Raw genomic sequence first — 13,716 nt, forward strand, 5'->3', positions numbered from 1 at the left:
CCCTGAAAAATTGCCAAATAATGAATATTATGCACACAAAAGGGATGGGGGCGGCGGAAAAACGAGAGGAGGGGAGTAGGGTTCGAAGTGAGGAAGAAAGAGAAGGGGAAAACGTTTTATATCTGCGCGACTCGCTAGGGCGGTCAAAAGTGTCCGCCCTAGCGAGTAGTTTCGGGAAACAAAATTTTTAAAGATACGAGTCCTCGCTGGGGCGGTCACTTTTGACCGCCCTAGCGAGTAGTTTCGGAAAAAAAACTATTTGAAAAGTATGAGTCCTCGCTGGGGCGGTCACTTTTGACCGCCCTAGCGAGATGTTTCGGCTAACCGATGACTGAAACCAAAACGAAAGCTCGCTGGGGCGGTCACTTTTGACTGCCCTAGCGAGAAGCTTCGGCGAAAAACACGAATGCCATGCCATGCAATGACCTAAATGCAAATGATGCGATAAAAAATAAATAAAATGAAATTAAAACAATATAAGGAGTAGAAGTAGTTCTCAATTTAGAGTCTAGAGCTAGACTTTTCACCCATGTCCTCAAGGACTGTCATGGAGTCGAGTGACTCCAATTTGTGGCTCAATTGTGCCACCAAGATAGTGCTTCAATCTTTGGGCGTTCACAGTAAACGTCCCTTCCTTTCCATCATGTAATACCACTGCACCCGATGGGAACACCTTGGCGATAGTGAATGGCCCTGACCACCTTGATTTTAGTTTGCCCGGAAAGAGTCGCAGGCGAGAATTGTACAACAACACCGCTTCACCCACTTTGAATTCCCTTCTTACAATGTGCTTATCATGGGCTCGTTTGGTGCGTTCCTTGTAGGACAGTGCAAGATCATAAGCTCTTCCTCGGAATTCATCTAACTGATTCAACTGCAGTAACCGTTTTTCACCTGCAAGAGCAAAATCAAAGTTTAGTGCTTTGGTCGCCCAATATGCTCTATGCTCTAATTCTACTGGTAGATGACATGCTTTACCAAAAAGTAACCTATACGGTGTAGTGCCTATAGGTGTTTTAAATGCAGTACGATAAGCCCACAAAGCATCATCTAACCGAACGGACCAGTCCTTCCTATTCACATTGACCGTCTTCTCCAAAATCCTCTTAATTTCCCGATTGGACACTTCAACTTGTCCACTCGTTTGGGGATGGTATGGAGTGGAAACTTTGTGGGTGACACCATATTTGCCCAGCAGTTTATCAAAAATTTTGTTGCAAAAATGGGTGCCACCATCACTTATGATTGCACGTGGTGTACCAAATCGATTAAAAATACGTTTCTTCAAAAATTTTAACACCACTTGTGCATCATTAGTGGCACAAGCCTCCGCCTCCACCCATTTCGATACATACTCCACTGCCACCAAAATAAATTTCTTTGCAAAAGACACAGGAAACGGACCCATAAAATCAATACCCCACACATCAAATATTTCACACTCAACAATATTAGTTAAAGGCATCTCATGACGGTTGGAAATATTACCTGTGCGTTGGCATCTATCACAATTGAGAACATACAAACGAGCATCCTTAAAAAGAGTTGGCCAATAGAAGCCACATTCAAGTACCTTAGATGCCGTCCGTATGGGTCCAAAGTGACTACCTACCTCACGGTCATGACAATGGTTCAGAATTTGATTGGTTTCCTCTTCCGCCACACATCTTCTTATCATGGAGTCTGCACAGATCTTAAACAAAATCGGTTTCTCCCAAAAATAGTATTTCACGTCTGAAAAGAATTTCTTTCTTTGGTGAAACGATAAATTAGGTGGAGGTGTGCCAGTGACGAGAAATTTGCAAAATCGGCATACCAAGGGCATGCATTTACCTCAAGCAATTGTTCATCAGGAAACCAGTCATCTATATCATCGTCACTGCCCTTAATTCTAACATGCTCAAGCCTAGATAGGTGGTCAGCAACTGCATTTTCCACACCCTTTTTATCTCGAATCTCGAGATCAAATTCTTGCAGTAATAAAATCCACCTAATTATTCTAGGTTTCGCATCCTTCTTAGCAAGCAAGTATTTCAGGGCAGAATGATCGGTATACACAGTTACTTTAGACAGAACAAGGTATGAATGAAATTTGTCGAAAGCAAATACTATAGCAAGCAATTCCTTTTCAGTAGTAGCGTAATTCAATTGAGCATCATTTAAAGTCTTACTTGCATAGTAGATGGTATGAAATACCTTGTTCTTCCTTTGACCCAGCACCGCACCCACAGCTGTATCACTCGTATCGCACATCACCTCAAACGGTAACTCCCAATCAGGGACATTCAGAACAGGTGCTGTCACCAAGCTCTCCTTGAGTATCTCGAATGCCTGCAGACAAGTAGAATCAAAATTAAATTCAGCATCTTTCATCAACAAAGAGGATAAAGGTTTAGCAATTTTTGAAAAATCTTTGATGAATCGCCTATAAAAACCAGCATGCCCGAGGAAACTTCTAACTCCTTTTATTGATGAAGGTGGGGGTAAGTTTTTGATTACCTCCACCTTGGCTTTGTCGACCTCAATTCCATTCTCCGATACCTTGTGTCCGAACACAATCCCCTCTTGAACCATAAAATGACACTTCTCCCAATTCAACACTAAGTTGCTCTCCTCACATCTAACTAACACCAAGTTCAAATTTTCTAGACATTCATTAAATGAGGAGCCAAAAATAGAGAAGTCATCCATAAAAATTTCAAGGAAATTCTCAGTCATGTCATGAAAGATAGCGGTCATGCATCTTTGAAATGTGGCAGGTGCATTGCATAAACCGAAGGGCATACGCCTAAACGCAAAAGTACCATAAGGACAAGTGAAAGTAGTTTTCTCTTGGTCCTCTGGTGCAATTATGATTTGATTGTATCCCGAATATCCATCTAAAAAGCAATAGAATTCATGACCTGCTAATCGTTCAATCATTTGATCGATAAATGGCAAGGGAAAGTGATCTTTACGGGTTGCATCATTCAGTTTCCTATAATCTATGCACACACGCCAACCCGTAACAGTTCTAGTGGGAATCAACTCATTTTTTTCATTGGTAATAACAGTAATCCCACCCTTTTTAGGCACACATTGTACAGGACTTACCCACGCACTATCAGAGATAGGATAGATAATACCTGCATCCAGAAGTTTAATTGTTTCAGCTTTTACTACCTCTTGCATCTTTGGATTGAGTCTCCTTTGTGGTTGTGCTAGATGTGAGTACTTATCTTCCATCAGAATTTTATGCATGCAGATCGAAGGACTTATCCCTTTTATGTCCGAAACCTTCCAAGCGAATGCTCCTTTATGCTCCTTAAGGACCCCCATGAGCTTACTCTCCATATCATCTGTCAAAGAAGAGGAAATAATAACAGGCAATTTATTATCTTCTCCTAAATATACGTACTTGAGATGTGGAGGTAGTGGTTTGAGCTCCAAAGTAGGTGGCTCCTCTAGGCTTGACTTCTGAGGCATTAAATCTTTTCTGTCTCCCAATTCCTCTAGTCTAAGCCTCACTTGCTTTCTCCAAGGTGGAATGGCATTCAAATTAGCTACCATCTCCATCTTTTCCTCGTCTAGCTCGTCCTCCTGCTTTTCAGTAGTGAGAGTGGCCTCCAATGGTTCTTTCAATCCATCCTGCACAAAATCACAAACAATAGAATCCAAGACATCAATACGAAAGCAACTATCGTTGTGCATTGTGTGCTTGAGAGTATTGAAAACATCAAAAATAATTTCTTCTTCTCCAACTCTCAGTCTCAACTTCCCCTCTTCAACATCAATTAGTGCTTTCCCTGTAGCCAGAAACGGTCTTCCTAGGATCAAAGGCATCTCTACATCTTCCTCCATGTCAAGTATCACAAAATCTGCAGGGAAAATGAACTTTATCCACTTTCACCAAAACATCTTCGATAATCCCACGTGGATACTTGACAGATCTGTCAGCCAGCTGCAACGACATCCTAGTTGGCTTGGGTTCACCTAAGCCCAGTCTCCTAAACACAGAAAAAGGTATCAGATTAATACTCGCACCCAGATCACATAGAGCTCTATGAAAATTAATGTCACCAATAATGCAAGGTATAGAGAAACTCCCTGGATCTTTTTGCTTAGGAGGCATCTTGTTTTGAACTAAAGCGGAGCAATTTTCAGTCAAATTCACCATCATGTGATCTTCTAGCTTCCACTTATTTGCCAAGATATCTTTCAAGAATTTTGCATAACTTGGCATATTCAATAAAGCATCAGCAAAAGGAATGTTAATATGCAATTTCATAAATATCTCAAGAAATTTACCAAATTGTGGATCTAATTTAGCTTTCTTCAATGCGGTAGGGAAAGGTGGAGGGATAACAATTTTGTTTTGTGCAATAGGTGTAAATGTAGAGTTAGAAGACTTACCTCCTCGATTTTCCACCTCATCCTCGCCATGCTTGGTCTTTTCCTCATGAGACTCGAGTGCTTTTCCACTGCGCAATTCCACAGCCTTCACATGCTCTCTTGGGTTAGTTTCCGTGTTGCTTGGCAAAGCTCCTTGCTCCCTATTAGAAATCAACTTTGCCAATTGTCCAATCTGATTCTCTAATCCCTTTATGGATGCATCTTGATTCTGAAATCTCGTCTCTGTTGCAGAAATAAATTTAGTCATCATTTGCTCTAAATTGGACTTCTCCTCCCGAGGCGGCTCTGGTTTAAATCCTTGGTGCATCCCATATGGTGGACCTCTTTGTTGGCGATTTTGGCTGTTTTGGCCTTCCCACGAAAAGTTTGGGTGATTCCTCCATCTCGGATTGTATGTATTCGAATAAGGGTCATTTCTAGGACGGTTCTGGAATCCCACTTGTTTCACCGGTGCTCCCTCAGGCACATAAAATGGATTGCCATCTTGGCAATCCTGCACGTCATGCTCACCCCCACACTTATCACAGAAAATTTCTTGCAGACGCATAGCCGACCCACTCATGCTCATCCCATCAATCTTTCTACTCAAAGCCTCTAACTGTGCTGAAACCGCAGACAAATCATTAACTTGATGAACTCCAACACCTCGTCTCTGCCTATCAGACTGAGGATGATAGCTACTCGCAGCCATCTCCTCCAATAACTCATATCCTTCCTCAGCCGTCTTTCTCAGTAAGTTACCACATGCAGCAGCATCTATCATAGTACGGTTAGGAGTAATAAGACCATAGTAGAAAGTTTGAACAACTAACCCAAGCGGTAGCTCATGGTGTGGACATCTCCTCAACAGGTCCTTGTAACGCTCCCATGCCTCGTAAAGTGACTCGTTCTCATATTGAGCAAACGTAGTAATGTCGGCTCTAAGCTTCATAGTCTTCGACGGAGGAAAGTACTTGATCAGGAATGCCTTTGCCATATCCTCCCATGTAGTGATAGACCCTACAGGCAAACAGTTTAACCACGACTTAGCTTTATCTTTCAGTGAAAATGGAAATAAGCGCAGACGAACAGCATCATCAGACACGCCATTAAACTTAAAAGTATCACAAATTTCATGAAAGTCAGCTATATGAGAATTAGGGTCGTCAAGTGCACTTCCCCCAAATTGAACAGTGTTCTGAATCATCTGGATGATAGCTGGCTTGATCTCAAACTGATTAGCTCGGATGACTGGTCTTACGATGCTTGGACGTGCTCCATCAAGAGACGGTTGTGCATAATCCAACATTGGAATGCGACGTGGTATCTCAACTTGTCTATTGTCACGCTGTTCCTCTCCACGTTCTTGCTCGTGTCTTTCCATCTGTTCTTTGAGTCTTTGTTGTTGTCTTCGACGTCTAGCTGTGCGTTCAATCTCGGGGTCAAAAGGCTCAAGCTTAAATTCGAGTGATCTTCGCATGCACCACCAGAAAAATCTGCAACACAAGGAGAGTATCAAATAGCAATAAAATAAGTAATACTAAAGAATTTAAATGAGAAATAAAAAAATCGTGAATAAACAGTCCCCGGCAACGGCGCCAAAAACTTGATCGAGCAAAACTTGCACAGTGAATAGTCCAAAATTTGTTTTATAGATGAAAGCTCGATTTAAATATCGCAAGTGCATGATAGTCAAGTTATAATAAACGTAAGTGAATACGAGTATCGTTCCACAAGAACTGCGTTACAATATCTTTATTTTCAAGTAAATTTCTTTAGCAACGATGAATTGAGTTGATGATTAAACTAATGTAAATTGAACAATTAAAATAATTAAAATGAAAAGGAAATGTGCTCAAGAATGCAATGATTAATTTAGATTAAATCAAAGGATAAATGAATTTGTTGGGAAATTATCAGTTCACCTACCACTCGTGTTTAAACAATTATATTCGACTTTTACTCGTGCATTCGACGGAATTCCCTAGACTAATTAATATACTCTATCGAGCGATATTAATACTAATCATAAACATGCAGTAATCAAGTATCCTCAATTATTTAACAGTTCACGATTGCATTACTTCCTATGGAATCCATTAGTTTTCATCCGGGTGAACTATCACTGTCGACACGTACGCAATTCCGTATATCTACTAAAATTGTAAATCCGTGGTTTATACTATGTGATCTTATTGTTAATTATTCTATCGACATCATTAACAACATGAAATAATCAAAGGAAGTTAGCTAAGCTTCGATTGAAATAAGAATGAACAATAGCATAAACAAATCACTTAATAAAAACGTCGAGCAATAATGTTAAACAACGAGTACGGGGTAGGATCCCCTCAAATCCCAACAAATCTAGAGTTTAGCCACTAAAATTCATAATAAAAAAAACAACAATCTAAGAATTAAAAACTGAATAATGAAAATACTAAAGATGACGACGGATGACGGCCACGACGCGTGGAAATCTCGAAGTCTTCGAAAAATCTCCTTTGCTCCTAGCCTTTTCTCCAAGAAAATCTGATGAAAGTGATGAAAAATCGCCCAAAACGCCGCCTCTCTCGTGTGTTAGGTCTATGGTGTCCAATAGAGTCCAAAAAAAAAGGAAACATATCTTTTCAAATCTCGCAGCTCGCTAGGGCGGTCAAAAGTGTCCGCCCTAGCGAGACGTTCTCGCAGAAATTTCCTCGGCCATGTCCCTGGATTCGCTGGGGCGGTCAAAAGTGTCCGCCCTAGCGAGAGACTTCGAATAAAACTCCTCGGCAAGAATAAAATGCTCGCTGGGACGGTCACTTTTGACCGCTCTAGCGAGGTACTTCGAATAAGCTGCTCAATTCCTACCCACTTTTTGGCTCAATTCCTACCAAATGACCACAAAAATACACGAGATCAGTCATATTCTAAATAATGCTAAATAATTGCTAAATTAACTAAAACAAACTAATATGATGCATGAATGCGACTCAAAACCAACACTAAAAACACGTAAAAACGAGTCCTATCAGTAGGCCAGCAGGTGGAGACATTTTACTATGGGGTAGATCCTTCTGTGAGATCTATGCTTGATGCGGCAGCAAATGGGAGTTTATACAGGAAAACGCCAACCGCAGCGCTCGAAATCATATCTAATATGGCCGAGAGCAATGTGGGTTGGCAAGACAACCGCAGGGAGAAGAAAGTAGGATTCCTTGAGATGGATGCTTTGACAGTGATTACAGCGAAACTTGATGGATTGACACATCAGATGTCACAGTTACAAGCGCAGAAGTCAATACCAGTCAAGTAAGTGAATCAGATCCAAGGAAATGGTGAAATAGTTGGTGGTCCATCTTGTGACATGCCATTCATGCCGGATATGCCTTGTGAGGAAATACAGTGTTTTGGAGGGGATTCAGTAAATTATTTGGGAAACCAGGGGCGTCAGCAAAACAATCCATACAGTTTCTCGTATAATCCAGGCTGGAGGAATCATCCAAATTTCGGGTGGAGACAGTGAGAAAATGTTGTTATGCCATTACAGTTTAATCCTCCACAACATCCTATGCAGCAAAAGCCTCCTCAACAACCACCTAAGCCTCCACAAGGTGCTGGACCTTCTATGCCACCCGGTTTCAAGCCGAAGGATAGTAAGTCGAACCTTGAGGACATGCTTGCCAAATACATCGCTGGAAATGAAATGAGATGGCAAAACCATGATGCCATGATGCAAAGAGTGGAGACGCAACTAGGGCAGTTAGCGACACAAATGGCTACACGAGCTCCGGGTACACTACCTAGTGACACGGAAAAGAATCCAAAAGGTGTCAATGCAGTCACGGTGACGTCTCCCATAAAGCAGGAAGTGATCGATGTTGAAAGTGATGTGAAGGAGAAGAGGCCATTAAATCAAGGACCCAACGACGCAAGGGAGAAAGGTAAGTCTCTAAACTCGAACTCTCATATTGATATAAATTCACTCCCTTTTCCCCAAAGAGCTAAGCAACTGCAATTGGATACTCAATTTTCAAAATTCCTTGAGATTTGCAAAAAGCTGCACATAAATATCCCATTTGCAGAAGCTTTAGCTCAAATGCCCTCATATGCAAGATTTCTTAAAGAAATCTTATCAAACAAGAGGAAATTGGTTGACTTTGAGACAGTTAAGCTTTCGGAGGAATGTTCTGCTATTTTACAAAATAAATTACCTCCAAAGCTTAAGGATCCAGGTAGTTTCTCTATTCCCTGTACCATAGGAACTTCATTTTTTGCTAAGGCTTTGTGTGACCTAGGTGCAAGCATTAACTTGATGCCTTATTCATGTTTTGAGAAGCTAGGGATAGGTGAAGTGAAACCAACTACAATTTCTCTACAGTTAGCTGATAGATCAATTAAATTTCCTAGGGAAGTTGTAGAGGATGTGTTGGTGAAAGTTGACAAGTTTATTTTTCCAGTGGATTTTGTTGTGTTAGACATGGAAGAGGATCGTGAGATTCCTTTAATTTTAGGAAGACCATTTTTAGCCACTGGGAAAGCTCTGATAGATGTACAAAAGGGTGAGTTGGTGTTCAGACTGAATGATGAGAGTGTGGTGTTTAATGTTTTTCAGTCCATCAAATATCCTAATGATACATCTGATTGTTTTAGAATTGATGCTACTAACGAGCTTGTTGAGTGTAGTTTGCAGGTACTGTTAGGTGAAGATCCTTTGGAGGTTTGTTTGACTGATTCATGTTCAGGAGAGTTGGAAAATGAGGATATTAAGGAATTCATGCTTTATCTGGAAGCAGGCAGACCGATTTCGAGAACGGTAAACTCTAGGATTGGGGAGCTTGGGCATGTCCCAAGACCTTTAAGGTCATCCATTGAAGAAGCCCCAATCTTAGAGATGAAAGCTCTTCCTTCTCATTTGAAATATTTATTTTTGCTTGACAATGATAAACTGCCAGTAATTGTCTCATCTATTTTGACAGGTTTGGAGGAAAAGCTGCTGCGAGTTCTGAGGGATAATATCAAAGCAATAGGTTGGAGCATTGCAGACATCAAGGGGATCAGTTCATCCATGTGCATGCACAAAATTCTGATGGAGGCTGACCACAAGACTTCTACCCAACCTCAAAGACGATTGAACCCAGCTATGCAAGAGGTGGTAAAGAAAGAGGTGATTAAGCTACTGGACGCAGGTATTATTTACCCGATTTCTGATAGTAGGTGGGTTAGTCCAGTGCAAGTAGTTCCGAAAAAAGGTGGGATCACTGTTGTCAAGAATGAGAATAATGAATTGATCCCTACTAGAACTGTTACAGGGTGGCGTGTTTGCATTGATTATAGAAAACTTAATGACGCCACCCGTAAAGACCACTTCCCCCTCCTTTTTATTGATCAAATGTTGGAAAGGTTAGCTGGGCATCCTTTTTACTGTTTCCTGGATGGTTATTCAGGTTATATGAAAATTCCTATTGACCCTGAAGATCAGGAGAAAACCACTTTTACTTGTCCTTATGGGACATTTGCATATAAACGAATGCCATTCGGTCTATGTAATGTACCAGCGACCTTCCAACGATGCATGATGGCAATTTTTCATGATATGATTGAGGATTTCATTGAAATATTCATGGATGATTTCTCTGTCTTTGGCTCTTCATTCGATACTTGTCTGGTTAACTTGTCTAAAGTCATGAAGAGATGTGAGGAGTCGGATTTGGTTTTAAATTGGGAAAAATGCCATTTTATGGTGAGAGAGGGGATAGTGTTGGGGCACAAAATTTCTGAAAATGGGATTGAAGTTGATAAGTCAAAAATTGAAGTAATTGAAAAACTCCCAGCCCCAACAAATATCAGAGGAGTGCGTAGTTTTTTAGGACATGCAGGGTTTGATAGATGTTTTATCAAAGATTTTTCCTGCATTTCTAAGCCACTGACCAATTTGCTAATAAAAGATGTGCCATTTGATTTTTCTGATGAGTGTGTGCAGGCATTTCGGGCCCTGAAGGAGAAGTTGATCACCGCACCTGTGATGATAGCACCTGATTGGGGGTCGCCATTTGAGGTGATGTGTGACGCAAGCGACACCGCTCTAGGGGCAGTGTTGGGACAAAAGAGAGAAAAATGCATCCATGTCATTTACTATGCTAGTATGACACTGTCCGCTGCTCAACTGAACTATGCCACTACGGAAAAGGAGCTTCTTGCTGTAGTTTTTGCTCTGGATAAATTTCGATCATATTTAATAGGGAGCAAAGTTGTCGTGCACACCGATCATTCAGCCTTGAAATACTTAATGTCTAAAAAAGATGCGAAACCAAGGCTAATTCGTTGGATCCTTCTTCTGCAGGAATTTGACTTGACGATAATCGATAGGAAGGGGACTGAGAATCAAGTTGCAGATCACCTCTCACAATTGGAGAATCCTATTCAAGACACTGGCTTTATTCGAGACAGTTTTCCAGATGAGCAACTGTTTGCGATCAACAGTCTACCATGGTATGCCGATTTTGTTAATTATCTATCAAGTAAGTTCATTCCTCCCCATTTTACATACCAGCAAAAGAAGAAATTTTTCTCTGATTTGAAATATTATTTGTGGGAGGACCCTTATTTGTTTAGAATATGTGCAGATGGTATAATTCGTAGATGTGTCCCCCAAGAAGAGGTAAGTGAAATTTTGTTTCATTGTCATGCTGGTCCGGCTGGGGGCCATTTTGGAGCAACTAGAACTGCGTCCAAAGTCCTCCAGTCTTGTTTTTATTGGCCTACTTTGTTTAAGGATGCGCATGAGTATGTTACAAATTGTTCAAATTGTCAGCGCACAGGTAATATCTCTAGAAGACATGAAATGCCTCTTAATAATATTTTGGTATGTGAGATATTTGATGTTTGGGGTATAGATTTCATGGGTCCGTTCCCGATTTCTTTTGGGAACAAGTATATATTGGTGGCTGTAGACTATGTATCTAAGTGGGTAGAAGCACTAGCATGCAAAACTAATGACTCTAAGGTGGTTGTTCAATTTTTAAAGAAAAATATTTTTTCACGTTTTGGAACACCTAGAGCCATTATTAGCGATGGGGGTACTCATTTCTGCAATCGTCAATTCGACAGTCTGTTGGCAAAGTATGGGGTCCGACATAAGGTGGCTACACCTTACCATCCCCAGACTAGTGGCCAAGTCGAGGTATCAAATCGAGAGATTAAGCGCATTCTTGAGAAGACTGTCGGTGATTCAAGGAAAGAATGGTCTAGCAAACTTGACGATGCACTGTGGGCATACCGCACTGCTTTTAAAACCCCCATCGGCATGTCTCCTTTTAAATTGTTGTATGGAAAGTCATGTCACCTACCTGTAGAACTTGAACATAAGGCTTATTGGGAAACTAAATTTCTGAATTTTGATGCTAAAGCCACAGGTGATGATAGAGTGCTGCAGTTGAATGAATTGGATGAGTTTCGGTTGGAGGCTTATGAGAATGCCAAGCTTTACAAAGAGAAAACCAAACGCTGGCATGATCAGAACATTGTCGGTCGAGAATTTGCGGTGGGACAACATGTACTATTATATAATTCTAGACTGAAGTTGATGCCAGGTAAGTTGCGTTCGCGGTGGTCAGGACCATATACCATCACGCAAGTTTTCCCTTATGGGACAGTGGAGATCACTAGCGAAGCGACTGGAGCATTTAAAGTGAATGGACATAGGCTGAAGGTCTATCATGGTGGTGCCATACCCGATGAGCCGACCACAGTGGATCTGCAGGATCCCAACTGAATCAAGGGAGTACAGTCAGGCTATCGACTCTAAATTTAGCGCTTACTGGGAGGCAACCCAGTGTTTAGTTTTATTTTTTCTTTCATGCTTTAGTTTATTTTATTTGTTCTAATTTACTTTCTTTTTGTTTTTCCCGCATTATTCGTAAGCTAATCTCAAAGAATGGTGGTGCAGGTAATTTATCTACTGGCGGTGGAATTTATCAGGTGTGGGAGAATTTATCAAGACGATCGATTTTTAAAATCTCGAACAGACCAGGGAAGTTTCTGTACAATTCTTGCATCTTGTGTGCTTGATTGAGTTTAAAATTTGAGTTCTAGATTTATAGAATTGTACATGCATGGTGTAACATTTGGATTTGGGTAGTATATGTGAAAAAAAAAAAGTGTAAATTTCGTTTTCAAATACCGAGACCAGTCGGACCCTACCCCGGACCCATACACGGGGTCCGTGTACTTAACTCTCAATTTTGCCAACTTCCCGAGTCTGCACGGATCTGGCCCCGGACCCCTACACGGGGTCCGTGTCCTCCACTTTCAGAATAGCCGATTTACAGAGTCTACACGGGCCTCAGGACGGACCACTACACGGGGTCCGTGTCTAGCATTTCCAGAATTTTCAAACTTGCGCATGAGCACGGACCTCGGGACGGACCCCTACACGGGGTCCGTGCCTCTTATTTTCGCGAATTCTCAGAATAAAACCGCGCAGACCCTCCCCAATCCCTAAACCCTCAAAATTCGTTCCACCCTCACACCACCACTCACGCCGCCTCCTCCCGCCGCCGGACCACACCCCTTCACCGTGCGGCCATCATCATCTTCGAGTTACGGTGAGAGTGGCTACACCTTTTCTCTCAAATTGGCAGTTATCAGTGTTAGGAGATTTATGCTACTCCATACGAGTTAACTTAGTGTGATTGAGTTTGATTATTGCTTGGATTGTTTGAGATTTGCATTGTTTTTGCATCGGGTCTGCTCTCGGGATATATTGTTGTTGAGCATTGTTCAATGTGGGTTGACTAGCATCGGGTATTGGTTTCCTTCATTGTGTTGGGATCAGTTGGAGTGAATTCGTACTGTTGTGGTGAATTATTGGATTGGTGTACGTGTTTGTCGGGGAATTTGAGATTGGTTTATTGGATTATTGTTATTGAATTGTTGGAATTTCAGATATCATCGCTTGAATCAATATGCCACCCCGCAAACAGATCAGTAAGCGCGCCCGAGCCGGTACCTCTTCCCCCTATGACGCATCCAGATTCACAAGCCTCGAAAATTTTGAATGGTTTTCGGCACTACACGAGAACGCGGTGATTGTTGAAAAATCCATCCACCCACGGATTGACGCCGAGGTACCCATCCGAGCCGAATTTGATAAATTTGGTTGGGGATCACTGTTGGACATCACCGGCCCCTACTTTCCCGAATTGGTTTGGCAATTCTATGCCAACTTCGAAGACAAGGGCATCACTGGATTGCAGCGAGTCCGCACTTTCGTCAAGGGGGTGCTAATCGAGTTCGACACTGCCACTCTTGCAAATCTGTTGAATGTGCCAAATGAGGGCCCTCCGGTGAGCCACAATCAGC

General features: G+C 41.6%; 1 protein-coding gene and 1 non-coding gene across 2 annotated transcripts; both read left to right on the forward strand.

The window, feature by feature from the left end:
- The first annotated feature begins 5,213 nt into the window (after positions 1 to 5,213).
- Positions 5,214 to 5,320, forward strand: LOC140806463 (small nucleolar RNA R71). The gene has a single exon (XR_012112536.1). It is a non-coding gene; the product is annotated as a small nucleolar RNA R71 (small nucleolar RNA).
- A 2,571-nt stretch (positions 5,321 to 7,891) lies between these two features.
- LOC140805410 (uncharacterized) lies at positions 7,892 to 9,822 on the forward strand. Its single transcript, XM_073161680.1, has 2 exons — positions 7,892 to 9,756; positions 9,801 to 9,822. The coding sequence occupies exons 1-2, from the start codon at positions 7,892 to 7,894 to the stop codon at positions 9,820 to 9,822; spliced, it is 1,887 nt and encodes a 628-aa protein (XP_073017781.1).
- The last annotated feature ends 3,894 nt before the right edge of the window (positions 9,823 to 13,716 follow it).

This window comes from Primulina eburnea, chromosome 11 (assembly GCF_022965805.1).
Source record: "Primulina eburnea isolate SZY01 chromosome 11, ASM2296580v1, whole genome shotgun sequence".
In the NCBI taxonomy this organism is placed as follows: Eukaryota; Viridiplantae; Streptophyta; class Magnoliopsida; order Lamiales; family Gesneriaceae; genus Primulina; species Primulina eburnea.

Coding starts and splice junctions, on each gene's coding strand:
- LOC140805410 (XM_073161680.1), top strand. CDS start 7,892: ATGCCATTACAGTTTAATCCTCCACAACATCCTATGCAGCAAAAGCCT. Junction 9,757..9,800: donor ATTGATCAAATGTTGGAAAG/GTTAGCTGGGCA, acceptor ATGGTTATTCAG/GTTATATGAAAATTCCTATT.